The sequence below is a fragment of the Hemiscyllium ocellatum genome, chromosome 34 (assembly GCF_020745735.1).
Source record: "Hemiscyllium ocellatum isolate sHemOce1 chromosome 34, sHemOce1.pat.X.cur, whole genome shotgun sequence".
NCBI classification, from domain to species: Eukaryota; Metazoa; Chordata; class Chondrichthyes; order Orectolobiformes; family Hemiscylliidae; genus Hemiscyllium; species Hemiscyllium ocellatum.
Window position 1 is genome coordinate 35,292,273 of NC_083434.1, and position 16,209 is coordinate 35,308,481.

The window sequence follows — 16,209 nt, forward strand, 5'->3', positions numbered from 1 at the left end:
GCAAAAGCCTGATAGGTAGGACCCGCTGACTTTTCAAAGAAAAAAACTCTTCTCTCTTTCGGCTGGCGAGACAGTGTCCTACTATTGAAAATTTGTGTTGTTGAGGTGGTGGGAGGGGAGAAGAGGTCAAGGAAGGGATGGTGTCAGTGTCTTTGCAAAGAAGGTGAGTTTATTCGTGACAACTTGTGGATGTTAAGAGCCCAGGGATATAGAAAATGCCCGTGTTTTTTTTTTAAAAAAGAAAACTATCATTTCAAAAGGGAATCCTGTTTACAATCTTGAGATTAAAACACAAGGACATGTGTTGAGGAGCTATGTGTGGTGTCTCGAAGGATCCAACACATTGCAAAGTTCCTTGCCGTTGGGCACGGTTAATAATCACTATCAGGTTTTGTACTTTATGCATGCAACTTTTGAGTGATCCTCAAATCTCCTATTTCTGATTGAGAATCAGCTTGCACAAAAAAAAGACAACACAAACGCCGTTGTTGCTGAAAATCTGAAACTAAAATAAACTGGACAGGAAATGAGCAATGTTTTCACATAAGGGTCTGCAGAACCTTATCGCAAAGGGCGGTAGAAACACTCCCCAGAATTTGAATTTACAGGTTTATTGGGGGGGGGGGGGAGGGGTTGTGCGACGAACAGAGAAAAGACAGTAGAAAGATATATTGAGATGAAGCAGCTTGTATTTCCTTCCTTAACGAAGGATGGTGACTGCTTTCATCACAATACAAACTCATTCTCTTAAAATCAGAAATCTCAAGACTTAAGGCTACGTCAGATTTTGAATATTGGGGGATTTCTGGTCAAGTGCATTGGACTGTGGGTGTTCAAGCCAATTGGATCATATTGAGTCAAGTGTTGTTTGAAGTGTGGGAGGAGTATATGGAATATAAGACCTAACACGTTGGTTGGACTGAAAGAACACACAAAGAAGTATCTCTTATGTGTTACCTTATTCTTAAGTGTCATACATATCTTGCAGAAAAATCAAAGAGAACTTGTTCAAAATATTGCACCTTATACTGGGAGGACAGTTTCCCTTAGAGCTTTCTTATGAGGTTCCACTTGTCTATAGCTGTTTGATTTATAAAAATAAATGCTGCTTTTTAAAATCTCATACAGCATTGTTCACATCTACTCAATAGAACCTTTGGTAACAGTGTGATTTTTTTGATGGAGTAGTAATTGAGGTGTGGTTGCATTTATAATAAAAGACTGATCACCAAATGAGTTAAGAGAAAATTTGTTCTTGAGTAATACAAATTTGCAATGCACTTTGTCTCTGAACATTTTGTACAGATCACTCAAATCCTTCATTCAAACAAATGAAATTCATTCAAACCCTTCTGTTGTTTCTCATCATGAAATGCTTATTCTGTAGATCTAAACATAATTAATGATAAATTATTCTTATGCCTTTTACACTCAAAGTTGTTAATCTGGGACTTTCTCTCTCCCAACTTTGACTTACTCATTGACAAAAACAGTCAGATTTAAATAGGTACAGACAGACATTCTCAAAACCATCTGTCTACAAACCAGAATTGTCCAAAAAACTGGACATTTCTGAATGCGTAGTGCATTTTAAAAAAAATGTTATTTAATTAAAATGAACTTGTAGGGACAATTCAGCTATATGCTGCATAGATTATATTTGTTAATTTGCAGCTCACTGGTTTATTCTCATTTCCAAGTAAGCCAATCTAAATTAGCCTGAACATCCACTGTCCACCTGATGAAGGAGCAGCACTCCAAAAGCTAGTGCTTCCCAATAAACCTGTTGGACTATAACCTGGTATTGTATGATTTTTAACTTTGTACACCCCAGTCCAACGCAGGCACCTCCAAATGATATCTGTTAAAGGTATTGAAGGATCTAATAGATACTTATTACAACTGGTTATTATGTACAATTATTACATTCACAAATATATAATTCCGGGTTAGTGTTATACTATTCAGTTATAGCTAAGGATTATGCTTTCAGTAGCATTTCATACTACAAGTGATCCAAGTTATGATGAAGTATACAATGTTTATACAATCAGGTCACATGCTACATATACTGATTTGCAGACTGTGCAAAGTAACACAACACCAGTATTCTGATGAAAGCAGAGTTTTAATCATTTATTAAGTAATGAAATTATTATCTATTGTATGTGTAAAATGAGTGACAAAAATGTTCCTTGTGGCCTCTGGTTCTTCTGCTAATCATCTTACATTCGTGTCTTTTATTAATTCTTTTTTTCAAACCATTCTGAATTTTGAACACTTTATCAAATTAACTTTTATTCTTCTCTGATCCATAGAGAATAATCTAGCTTCTCAAACATCTCTGCATAACTGAAGTCTCTACTCTAGGATAAATTCTAGTAAATCATGTTTTTACTCTCTCGAAAGCCCTGATATTCTTCTGAAAGTGTGAAGTCCAGAATTGACCAGAATATTACAGCTGATTCCTAACCAGTATGTTATAAAGGATTAGAATAACTTCCTTCATTTAGTATACTATTCCTCTTTTAAAAAAGAGCAAAAATTCCATAATCGTTAATAACCTGTTGAACTTGTCCGGCATTTTTAAAATGTATGCACATATACCTGCAGGCGGCTCTCTTGTCTTGCGTTCCTCTCCAACTTTAAAACTGTACCATTTAATTCATACTTAGTGTACATACACCTCCAGGTCTCTTTATTCCTGCCTCCCCCTTAAAAATTTTAACAGTTAGTTTATCCTGCATCTCTTGTTGAAAAATTAAGAGCAAAGCATAGAATGTAGCCTGATGTATAGTATAATGATAGATATTGTAAGGTCAAGGTAACTTGGCATGAAAGTTAAAACTAAGCTGAAAACTGAGGGATATTGTGTCCATTGAAGGTAATTTGTTGCTGGCCTTTCAAGGTAATGCACATTTCAGTAATTAATAATTATTTCAAATACAGGTTACCCTGAGGATGTAGAAATTGCTGTATAGCATAACTGTGAGGTAACTAATTGAAACTTCAAAAAATTATTGTTACATTTTCTCTTTGCTTATTGTCTGTGAAACCATTTTCCAAGTCATGAACCTTATTTACATCATTAATGCATTTAGTAGTAACAAGACAGAGGAAATTCAGCTTCTCATTTCACACTACATTGGAAGCATAGTAATTGCTTTCAGTATTGAGTCAAGTCGATTAGCTTTGACCAAGTCAGGCTTGATAATAGTGGCCACATGATTTGCAGTAGACTGCAATTGAAGTTCCAAAAGCCCTAATGTTTATATTATAAAGATGACAAAGATATCTGTGTTTACCATCTGTACTCTTTGAAGTTGGCAGCCAATTCTCTTGCTGTTAAATCAAGAAATCCAGAGGTATAAAAGTCTATGACTCCCTGTGACTCCTCCACATGGTGCGCTGATGAAGTCATTATCGATGAAAATAAGTTAGAAATCACTGAGTTGGTATGAAAACTTTCCCATTTATTGGTATTTTTCTCACTGCAAAATAAGTCTTAAAAAAAGTCATACCTTGTTAAATGAAATAACTAGTGGGTTTTTGATTATGTACTAATTCAGAAGTATTTTTGAACAACTTCTTTGGCCCTGAAAGCTTCATATTATGGTTGTGGAGTAATTCTACCATTCCTCTTAAAAAATAGACTTTTGCAATATGTTTTTTGCAAATTTATTTATATTTCAGTTTTTACCTTTTATACTATGATTGCATACCTCAGTATTTATTGATTTGTGAGCGGCACGGTGGCTCACAGTGTCAGGCACATGGGTTCGATTACAGCCTAAGGCGACTGTCTGTTTGGAGTTTGCATCTTCTTGTGTCTGTATGGGCTTCCTCCCGATGCTCTGATTTCCTCTCACAGATGTGCAGGTTAGCCATGGTAAATTGCCCATCATGTCCAGGGATATATTAGGTTAGGAATGGAAAATGTAGGGTTACAAGGATAGGATAGGGTAGGTTGGTGGATCTAGGTGGGGTGCTCTTCAGTGTGGATTTGATGGACTAAATACCCTGCTTCCACACCGTAGGGATTCTACAATTTTTTTTAAAATACCATAATATGCCTCCTGTGGCTATTTAAGACTGCACACATTGCTTATTTAAAGGAATGATCGAGGCAGCCATGATTTTGTTTTTTTCAACCTTAAATCAATTGTTGCTGTGGACCATTTGAAAAAATAATTTATGTATAATGTGATGTCTTGTGTGTCTGGCAATAAATTAAAATTATAAGTTTTTACTTCTCCATGTTCTGCTTTGGGTTCTTTAGATTACTCATATTTTGAATCACAGAATATTTATAATATGAAGACCATTTAGCCAAATGTGTTGGTGTTGGCACTGCAGAACAGCAATGCATTGAGTATTATTTCTCCGCCTTTTACCCAGCTTTTTCCACTCTAGGCCTTCAATTCTTTCCTTGTCAGATATTTATCTGTTTCTTTTGAAAGCCAAAGTTGAAGTTACCTCAACTATACTCTTGAACAGCGCACTTCAGATCCTAAAAGTTGTTCCACAAAGAAAGTTTGCATGTTTTGTTGCTTTTTTTTGCTTTTACGAAGGCGGCTGAATCCTACCCCATCCACACACATCATGATTTTGAAAATCTCTAATATTCCTCTCTTAGAACATCTCAGCTTCTTCAATCAACTTCATAACTGATGTTTCTCATTCCTGGAGTCATTCTTGCACATCTTTTCTGAACCCACTTTAGTGTCTTCACATTCTTCCAGAATGTAATACAATACTCCAGTTGATGCTGAACCACATTTTATTATAACTTTTGTTTTTTTGTACTCTATGTTCATATTATCAAGTACATTATCCCAAATGCTTTCTTATCTACTCTTTTTACCTGCCCTAAAATCTTCAATGATTTGTGCAAAATACACCCCAACTCCCTTTGCTCCCTCACTGTCTTTAGAATTGAGCCCATAATTTTATATTGTTTTTCCCATTCTTCAAACCACTTCACACTTTATGGTTTTAAGTTTCATCGTCTACTTATGGATCTGAATATGTCCTTTTGAAGTTTAACAGTTTCTACCTCACCACTATACTTCCAAGTTTTGTGTCAACTACACATTTTGAAATTGCTCAAAGTTTGAACAAAGTCAAAGCATTAATATATGTTAAGAAGAGCATGGGTCCTTGACAGATTAAATTTTTATGGTTGTTTTGGAGGTACAAAAATTGGTTTTCTTTTATGTGATGTTTTCTTTTGCGCATGTTGAAGAGTGTGTAGGAATAGTAAGAAAACAAGTTAATAATAATGGATATGTTTCATTTAATTCTTAGAAAAGGATTTCTGCATTCAAAACAGCCACAAGTAAGGTATGTTTTTTCTCATCATTTTACAATGTATAATGATAAGGAATATGTTTGATAACTTGTCAAGAGGATAAATATCCATTGTACTTTTTGAAGATGAAAGTCCCTATTGAAGTTAAGTAGAGAAGAAAACAATACTCCAGCATTTTGTTGCAATTATGGGTTACATTAAAAGTGTACTCTTGATATTAGATGTTACTCATCCATTTACAAGACCTATTTATGGAATATTGAGCCAAACATCAAGGACTACCACAGTACAGAACTGAACAATGTTGCAGACCAAGGAAGTTCTATAACTGTTATATCTGGACATGTAAATATTTCAAGTCGTCTCCAAGATATATCAAGTTATTGAACTTTACAATGAAAAAAGGTAATTTTCCGGGTGCTGGTAGGTGGAACTAGATTGGGTTGGGATATCTGGTCAGCATGGACGGGTTGGACCGAAGGGTCTGTTTCCATGCTGTACATCTCTGATGACTCTATAGTATGCTATAACACAGAAGTCACAAATTTTTGTAGAAATTAAGTTGTGGATTTTTAAATCTTGATTGCTGGCTCCCCCTAGTGCCTCAGTGGGCAACTGTGATGTAATGTTGAGTAAAAATTGTTAATATGCTCATGTGTTTTTTGAGTTGGGTTTTTTCAACTATGGAGTTGAATGGAATCTTGCAGTTGGTTTCAGTGGTCTTGGGATAAGCAAAAATCAGTGTCTCTAACTGCAATGTGTATGAACATAGGATGAGAACAGAGTCAGTCTGGACTGTGAAACCCTTCTAACATCAAATAGCCAGATGACCCTTATTTTGGACTAAAACATATTAAGCTTTATGATTAAATAGATGGCAAGTTAAATGTCATTGAATTAAAGTTGCTTGAAATTATTACGCTATCTTAACAGTGCCATATAAATGTAAATTGTTGCTAAATTTATGAAGTGGCACATTAAGAGTCAACTTAGCTCAATGATAGTGCTCTTGTTCTTTATTCAGAATGTCATGGGATCAAGCCTCACTGAAGAATCTAAGCATTGACACTAGGTTGATGGCTGAGGGAGTCCTGCACTGTCAGAGATACCATTTCTCATTTGACATATTAAAACTTGGTCTCTTCTGGTTGTTAAGGAATATTTATCCTTCAATCAACGCTATCGGAAACAGGATATATGGTCAACCGTTCATTGCTGTGACCCTGCTGTTTGCAATTTATTTGCTGTATTTACCTATAAAGCTGTTGTGATTTTACTTGAAAAATCATGCATGGTTTGTGCAACATTTTAGAATATTCTGTGGGTATGAGAAGCTTATACACATATAAGATTACACTTTATTTGGCAGAGAAGAATGAATTGTCACATTTTTTGATCTGCTTGAGTATATATTGACCCTTTGTTGGATAACAAAGGTATTACAATTTTAGCACTCTAAGAATACTTAAAAATTAGCCTCGTGGGTACTAATGTACTACTTCTACCTTAGCTCTTATTCTCAGATGCTGATCTGAATCTTGAAGTTATGGAACCCTCAATACCTTAATTTAATTTCTAGCAACTTGAACTGTTCTTGTGGGCTTTGTTTATGCTAAACATCACACATTCTTTTGCGATTCTTTTTAGCATGTCCAACCAGGGTTGCATTTTATATGAAAAAGCCTTGTTTTTTTGCTTTTTCTTTCATTTTTCCACCTTGTTCTTTATTGTAAAATTTACTTTCTGTTCTGCATTTAAAAAGTAAAGTCACCATAATCCCACCAGACCGTAGGACTGCTGTATCACTGGAGATGGTGGTTTAACTGAGGATCACTACAGTCAGGTGAGTGGAGAGGTTGAGAAAGTAGGACCTTCATGGTAACCTTAGATGGCATCAATCTGCATAATAAACCAGCCAGGAGAATGTAAGGATTACAGATGCTGAAGATCAGAGTCAATAAGTGTGGCACTGGAAAAGCACAGCCAGTCAGGCAGCATCTGAGGAACACGAGAGTCAATGTTTTGAGCATAAGCTGTTCATCAGGAATGTTGGGGTGGGGGGTGGGGGAGGGGGGGGGGGCCCAAGTGGGCTGAGAGATAAATGGGAGGGAGAAGGTAGCTGGGAATGCGATAGGTAGATGAAAGTGGGGGCGGGGCATGAGCGTGATACGATGGACAGGTAGGACAGTTCAAGAGGGTGGTGCCGAGTTGGAGGGTTCACTCTGGGATAAGGTCAGGGAAGGGGAGATGAGGAAACTAGTTAAATCAACACTGATTCCATGTGGTTGGAGGGTACCAAGGTGGAATATGAGATGTTCTTCCTCCAGTCGTCAGGTGGCTAGGCTTTGGTGGTGGAGGAGGTCCAGGACTTCCATGTCCTTGGTGGAGTGGGAGGGAGAACTGAAGTGGTCGGCCATAGGATGGTGAGGTTGTTTAGTGCATATGTCTTGGATTTGTTCTCTGAAACATTCCGCAAGTTTGCATCCTGTCTCCCTATTGTAATGGAGATCACATCAAGAGCAACGGACACAGTAGATGAGGTGTTTGTATGTGTAGGAAAATCTTTGCCAGATGTAGAAGGATCCTTTGGAGCCTTGGATGGAGATGAGGCAGAAGGTGTGGGTGCAGGCTTTGCATCTCTTGCAGTGGCATGGGAAAGTGCTGGGAATGGAGGGTGGGGTGGTGGTTGGCGAGAACCTAATGTGGGAGGCATGGAGGGAGTAGTCTCTGTGGAATGCTGAAAGGGTTGGGGAGGGAAATATGTTTGTGGTGATGGGGTCTGACTGTAGGAGGCAGAAATGGTGGAGGATGATGCATTATATCCAGAGATTGGTGGGGTGCAAGGTGAGGACCAGTGGGGCTCTGTCCTTGTTGCAGTTGAAGGGGTGGAGTTCAAGGGCAGAGGTGCGGGAAGTGCAGGTGTTGCGCTGGAGGCATTGTTCACCATGTGAGAGGGGAAATTGCAGTCCTTGAAATAGGAAGCCACCTGGGATATTCTGGAGTGAAATTGGTTCTCCTGGGAGCAGATGCAGTGGAGGCAGAGGAATTGGGAGTAAAAAATAGCATTTTTATGGGGGGCGCTGGGAAGAGGTATTGTCCAGGTAGCTCTGTGAGTCAGTGCGTTTGAAGTAGATGTCCATGTTGAGTCAGTCACCAAAAATTAAAATGGAGAGGTCCAGAAAGGGGAGAGAGGTGTCCGAGATAGTCTAGGTGAACCTGAGGTCAAGGTGGAAGGTGTTCGTGAAGTTGATGACCTGTTCAAGTTCATCTTGGGTGCACAAGGTGGTGCCGATACAGTCATCGATGTAGCGGAGAGGAAGTTGGGGAATAGTGCAGGTGTAACTGCAGAACATGGACTGTTCCACATACTTGGGGCTTGGAGGCCTTCGTCATGGTGGATGGAAGTGTACAGGGACTGGGTGTCAATGGTGAAGATGAGACATTGGGGACCAGGGAACCGACGGTCATGGAGGAGGTGGAGGGCATGGGTAGTGTTTGAATGTGTATGGGCAGATCCTGGACCAAGGGGAACAGGATGATGTCAAGGAATGCGGAGATAAATTCAGTGGGGCAGGAGCAGGCAGAGGCAACCGGGGCAATTGGTTTGTGTATTTTGGGTAAGGGGTAAAACCAGATGGTGCGGGGTTCCCTGACAATGAGGTTGGAGGCGGTGGATGGGAGATCCCCTGAGGTGATGAGGTTTTGGATGATCTTGGAAATGGTAGTCTGTTGATGGGAGGTGAGGTCATGGTCGAGGAGCAGTAGGAGGAGGTGTCCATGAGTATGCCGTCTGGCTTTAGTAGTGTAGAGATTGGTGCACCAGCCAGCTATCCAACTAACTGAACTAACCAATTCTTAATTCACACACCTTTCTGATGTTTATGCTAGTTTTGAAATTGTGCACCGTAATCATCATTTCACTGTGTTCAGCCTTATTCCAATCCATGTTTTGAACTACATATACAATATAATTTTTTAAAAGGCTTTTGCTAAAGTTATCAGATAAAGTTAATTATCAGTAATTTTATAATTTTTCATTTTTTTTCCATTTGAAGATGTCCACACTTGACAGTGCTAACTTGTGTATAAGTGCAACAGTACTTCATGTCAACAGTCAGTCAGTTCTTTTCCCATGTGTTCATCCTTTATGTGCAAGTGTAGCCATGCAGATTGTTCGATTCTTGCATTATTGTAGCGGCCAAATCTTATATTTGCATGCTTACCACGGATACCTGTAATTTCCTGCAAGGGTTAACTTATTCAGATCAAAAAGGAAAATTGTAACTTGTGTTTTAGTGCCAACACCACATATAGAACCTCTAACTGCCACAGCTAAAGATCAGCTACATATACCCAGACCAATAATTTAAACTAGCTTTTCCAATCTGTATAGAAATGACAGTGGATGATATATTTAGCCACCAGGTTATGGGGTGGTGGGGGACATCAGTATTTCATACGATACATTATTGTTAAAGAAATCATTAAGAACACAACCATGTTTCTTATTATTTTGATTACATTTTTCAACTTTTCATTGCAATGCAGAATGTTGTGGACATTTCCTAAAGTACTATCGAATAGGGAAATTTTCAAGCTAGTTTTGCGAATTGAAGTTGCTTTGATGGGCTAATCTTCTGGACAGACTTGATAAATGTAGAGATTATATTGCAGTCATTAGTCTTTCAACATGAATGTAGTTATGCATCAATTACTGTGTGTCCTAGTCGTTAACAGCAGATGCAACAGCAAATGTAAGTGGAAGATTGACACAATATATAATCAGATGACCTCATGAACTTCAAAGTACAAATTGGTGCATGGAATAGATATATAATGCAATATTTTCAAGGCTCTAATTTAGTTCTGGGGTTAAAATGTCAGTTTCAAACAGTAGAGTAATCTAATCACCTTGACTGATTAGGTCACTTGTTTTTTTTATTCCATGTATATTAATATTATTTTCCCAGTCTCTTCCTGTGACCGCATCATATATTACAATGATAAGGACAAATTAGGGAGACCATTTAACTCACCTAGATCATTCTTCCATTGAAATGTTGTTAAAACTAACTGCCTCTTGATTGGTAGAATACTTCTTACAAAGATATATTTGACAGTCGTGAAAGAAAAACCAGAATAGTAATTGTTGTTAACAAGGGAAATTATTTTACAGTAATCTATTTTGTTTCATAAAGAGGGACATCCTCACAGCAAAGATTGTGAGCACTGAAATTGATTGCTGGCATTGGACAATATCTAATAAAATATTTCAACATTTGATGCAATCTCTGCCTCCGTCTGTTCGGAAACTCTGAAATTTAATTTCATTCTGAAGTGGTGCTGATTCATGGAAATTGGAAAGGGAGATTTATGCTAATATTTCCACACAAAAGACTTTTGTTAATGAAATCTGGAAATAGATTACCTTCCCCAAGGAACGCATGGTTCCATAGGGACTCCTGATATATTTAAAAGAAGGACAATGTGTTGGAAGAACACACAGTAAAGACAGTTTGCTTCCAGTGGCAAAAACAAAGTTAGTAACCAGAGTAAACAGATTTTAGGTAATTGAAAAAGGATAGTGGAACTACTCAGAAAGCTCTACCAAACAAACAACACTAGCAACATGGGCTGAATATCCCCCTTTTGTACTGTGCTGTATCATTCCTTTGTTCTATGTCCACAGAGCTGTGAGAAAGGAGATGGTGCTGGTAATTTCTGTGGTGAAAAATAAGTCAGAAGGAAATAATTTACCTTGGTAATGTAAATGAAAGAAGATGACCGAGAGATAGCATCACTGCCAAATTCTAAAAGCTGTTCTCCCCAAAAATTTTCAGATTGGAATGGCATTAGTTTAGTACTTTTCGAAACTCATAGTTTATGCAATATGTTTGAAAACAGAACAAAGTTTAGATCTTCAATAGCACTGTATGATGAACCTTAGTTAAAAGGACATTGTTGCATTATACAGGGTTTGGAGCCCAAGCACAATTCCAGAATTTAAAATAATCAATTCTTAATAGAATTTGTTTCTTCCTGTTGCAGAAAATAATATTGTAGGTCATTAAACTGATTGATGGCACATCTGGCATATTTTCTATTGTAACACTCCATTTTATTTAACTTAATCTTTGATCGTCTGATTAGATAATATAGGGGCAGAACTTTTCATTCTCAAAGGAGGTTTAAAATTATAAAACCATTATTCTTTTCCGACAGAAGAATGCATGGAATAGAATTCCATTAAAGGTTGTTAATGTGTCCCATCATTTACTAAAGGGAGATGTATTTAGTAGTTAACATAGAATGTAACTATGGGGGGATACATTTTATTCAAAATTTTTTTCCCAATTTTATAGAGGAAGAACATTTTTTTTGAAAAATGTCAATGTGATGACCTGAATGCAGTTTTTGAACAAAGTTGTTTTTTGATTATGCCTCTAGAGAATCTTCAGGATTTTTTTTGTATTAAATTCTCGATATAAATCTCAATTGTTGAGATTCTCAAGCCTGACCTCCTGTTTTACTAAGCTGCTTCTGTGGATGATTCCAAAGTCATCCACTATCAAACTGATTGCAATAAAAGCTTTGTGAAAGCCAAAGAAGTCAGAGGGCAGGTGATGCACTATTATATAATTTTGGTCAAGACAGCTTTGTCGATCACAGTACTTTTGGCCTGGAAGGAAAAGGGCAGTGCTATGTGTAAGGAGCAGAATGGAGTACTTACAATGGTAAGGGTAGGAGAACATCTGGAAAACCATAAAATAATTAAATTATTTATCAAAATTGAAAAGAGAAGGGAATATTCAATAATTAATTATTGAACTGAGCAAGAAGTACAGATTCCACAGAGTTACAAAGAAAACTAGCCGTATAATTACAACAGTGAACAAAAACTGGGGATCTTTCAAACAGGAGATGCTTTGGAGACAGACTTAACAATTTGGAGCAATAGCAGTGTTGTGATGCTGTCACTGGGCTAGTAATCCAGAGAAGCACTCAAATGGCCAGGGATCATGCATTCAATCCCACCATGGGATTTGAAATAAAAAATCTGGTATTAAAAGCCAGTTTTATTAATGGTGACTATTAAACTTTAATTGGTTACTAAAAAAATACGAAAAAAATCACAAATAATCTTTAGGAAAGGAAATCTGCCAACTTTACCTGGTCTGGTCTACATCTGATTCCAGATCCACAGCAATGTGGTTGACTGACCTACCCTCTGAAATGGCCTAGCAAGTTACTCAGTTCAAGGGCATTTGGAATGGTGAACAAATGTTGATTTTGGCCAACAACATCGACATCTCATGAACGATTAAAAAAACATTCAAATTATTTCCATATCATGTAAAGTAAAATAAAACTAAGCCTATATCTATGAATAGAAAACTTAACTTGGAACTGGAGACAAGTAATAAAGCTAAGGCTCATATTATAAAATCAACTGAAGTATAGAAAGTGGAGCAGTGAAGAAAAGAAAGGACAAAATGCATAAAATAATATTCTGAGAACATGGAGAGGAACTATAAAGGATATTTGGGCAGGTAAAACATATTTATTTAAGGAAATGATGCATTTGTAAAAGAACGAAGGAAAGATTTAAGGATACTCATTTTTGACAAATTTAATTGAATACTTCAAGAAAATTATGGAGCTTATTTATATTGGAAATGCAATGGTTGTTATGTAGATTTGAATTTTCAAAAATCATTTCATAATTTGCAATGTAGGAGACTTTTCTAAAATTTAAGTATGGGGTATTAAAGTGAATGTGGCAGCATACAGAGGAAATTGGCTATTGAATGAAAAACAAAGTAATGCTTCATGGATGTTTTTTCATTTGGATAGATGTATATACTGTATCATTCCCTAACCTCACCCCACCAATGTCAGGAGCATTGTACTCGGCATAAATGCAGAATATAAGAAATTGAAAAAGCACAGAAGTTAAGAACATCGTACATTGTGATGATCAATATAATCAAGTACGGGCACCTGAATATTAAAATGATTTTAACAACAAGTGAACCAATGCTATATGAAAGAAAGAATAAATAGAAGGACATTTACTTAATGGCAAAATGTTTTCTTTTGAAAAGTGCCACAAGGTTCTCATTCACATAGTTTAACAATGGGGAGACAAGTCAATAAAGAAGTGTTTGAAAATAGTACATCGCACTTTTCACTAATAAGGACACAAAGGAGCAAATAGGAATGTGGATACAATAAGAGATACAAGTACAGTCTCAAATCCAGCAATCTAAAACCCAGCTGACTACAAACTGGACACTTCCATCAACTTTTATGTGTTAATTTTAGTTGTTATTGGATGAATAGTATAACCTACAGGAAATATTTGGTGTGGTGCTGCATTGGTATATTGGAATGTCCATCTAGTTACTGGGTTTGCATGCAGATCTTTCTTGGCATTTCCAGTAGACTGAGTAGCCCTTGACACCTTCACCTAATTACCCCATCTGGTATGAATAATTAATAAAGTTGAACTAGACTAAGTGTTCTGAGTTTAACTATTACCTGGTGAAATTTTCTCCATGCTTTGTGTTAAAAATCTTTGAGATAGCTGATAGGCCATGTTTTGACACATTAGGAACTTGCAGTTCTCTAATAATTTCACGAATACGCCTGGTCTGGGTGTCCGCAGAGAAACATAGAAAATAGGTGCAGGAGTAGGCCCTCGACCTGCACTACCATAAAGTACAATCATGGCTGATCCTGCAATCTAAGTATCCCATTCCTGCCCTCTCCCCGTATCCTTTGATCCCTTTATTCACAAAGGCCACATCCAGCTTCCTCTTGAATATATTTAATGAACTGGCTCCAACAACTTTGGGCGGCACGGTGGCACAGTGGTTAGCACTGCTGCCTCACAGAGCCTGAGACCCGGGTTCAATTCCCGACTCAGGCGACTGACTGTGTGGAGTTTGCACGTTCTCCCCGTGTCTGCGTGGGTTTCCTCCGGGTGCTCCGGTTTCCTCCCACAGTCCAAAGATGTGCAGTTGAGGTGAATTGGCCATGCTAAATTACCCGTAGTGTTAGGTAAGGGGTAAATGTAGGGGTATGGGTGGGTTGCGCTTCGGCGGGTCGGTGTGGACTTGTTGGGCCGAAGGGCCTGTTTCCACACTGTAAATCTAATCTAAACTTCCTGTGAGAGCGCATTCCAGCAATTCACAACTCTCTGCGTGAAGAAATTTTTCCTCATCTCAGTCCTGAATGGTCCATTTATTCTTAAACTGTGACCCCTAGTTTTGGACTTCCCAAACGTTGGGAACTTGCCCTATCAGGATTTTGTATGTTGCTATAAGATCCCCCCCCCCCACCATTCTTCTAAATTCTAATAAATACAAGCCCAGTTAATCCGGTCTTTCCTCATATGTCAGTTCTGCAATCGTGGGAATCTGTGTGGTGAACCTTTGCTGGACTCCCTGAATATCAAGAATGCCCTTCCTCAGACTAGGAGACCAAAACTGCACAAAATATCCAAGGTGTGAACTCACCCAAGGCCCGAAATAACTGCAGCAAGACATCCTTACTCCAATACTGAAATCCTCTTGCCATGAAGGCCAGCATGACATTAGCTTTCCTCATTGCCTGCTGCACCTGCAGGCCAACCATCAGTGACTGTTCCACCTTGACACCCAAGTCTCATTGCGCCTCACCTTTTGCTAAACTGCCACCATTCAGATAATAATGTGTCTTCCTGTTTTTGCCTCCCATTTATCCACATTGAATTGCATTTTCCAAGTGTTTGTTCACTCAGTCTGACTGTCGAAGTCACCCTGCAGCCTCTTAGCATCCTCACAGCACACATTGCTACCCAGCTTAGTATCAATTACAATTTTGGAGATTTTGCATTCATTTCCTTTGTCCATATCGTTATTGTATATTGTGAATAGCCATGGTCCCAGCACCGAACCCTGAGGTACCCCACTTGTCACTGCCAGCTACTCTGAAAGGTTTATCCCAACTCTCTACTTCTACTGGTCTACCAACCCAGTTCTCTCTCCATGTCAGTACATTACCTCTGATACATAAGCTTTAATTTTTGTTTCTAATCTAACTTTGCTACAAGCCTTTTGAATATCCAGATGTACAACATCTACTAATTCACCCTTGTCCACTCTATTGGTCACATCCTCAAAAAATTCCAGAAGATTTCTCAAGCATGATTTTCCTTTAGTGAATCCATGCTGACTAGGGTTGATTCTGGATAAAAACAATGACTGCAGATGCTGGAAACCAGATTCTGGATTAGTGGTGCTGGAAGAGCACAGCAGTTCAGGCAGCATCCGAGGAGCAGTAAAACTGACGTTTCGGACAAAAGTCCTTCACCAGGAATAAAGGTAGAGAGCCTGAAGCGTGGAGAGATAAGCTAGAGGAGGGTGGGGATGGGGAGAAAGTAGCATAAAGTACAATAGGTAAGTTGGGGAGGAGATGAAGGTGATAGGGTGGGGGGAGGGGGGAGTGGATATGTGGAAAAGAAGATAGGCAGGTAGGACAAGTCATGGGGACAGTGCTGAGCTGGAAGTTTGGAACTAGGGTGAGGTGGAGAAGGGGAAATGAGGAAACTGTTGAAGTCCACATTGATGCCCTGGGGTTGAAGTGTTCCGAGGCGGAAGATGAGGCGTTCTTCCTCCAGGCATCTGGTGGTGAGGGAGCGGCAGTGAAGGACACCCAGGACCTCCATGTCCTTGCCAGAATAGGATTGATTCTGTCACTACTTTCCAAATGCTCAGTTATTACATCCTTTACTTCCTCACTTAAAGTCAGGAATGCATTCCTGACGATACTGACTTTATGTGAAAAGACACATAATGAATCAATTCCCATATGATTCAATGTTAAAAACAGAGTTGCAATCTGTAAGCCATTAC

At 38.3% G+C, this 16,209-nt stretch overlaps 1 protein-coding gene across 5 annotated transcripts in view; it reads left to right on the forward strand.

The window, feature by feature from the left end:
- The first annotated feature begins 93 nt into the window (after positions 1-93).
- fars2 (phenylalanyl-tRNA synthetase 2, mitochondrial) overlaps positions 94-16,209 on the forward strand; it is a 446,969-nt gene continuing 430,853 nt past the window's right edge. Inside the window, exons 1-3 of one of the 5 annotated variants that reach the window (XM_060849843.1) lie at positions 139-163; positions 5,308-5,338; positions 7,074-7,154. Coding sequence is in view for 1 of the 5 variants with exons in the window: in XM_060849839.1 (XP_060705822.1) it covers positions 138-163; positions 5,308-5,338 (57 nt within the window). In the remaining 4 variants the exon portion in view is untranslated. Of the gene's footprint in view, positions 164-2,962; positions 2,994-5,307; positions 5,344-7,073; positions 7,155-16,209 lie in introns of those variants that run through there. The other 4 variants (XM_060849841.1, XM_060849840.1, XM_060849839.1 and 1 more) reach the window with 4 other exon arrangements.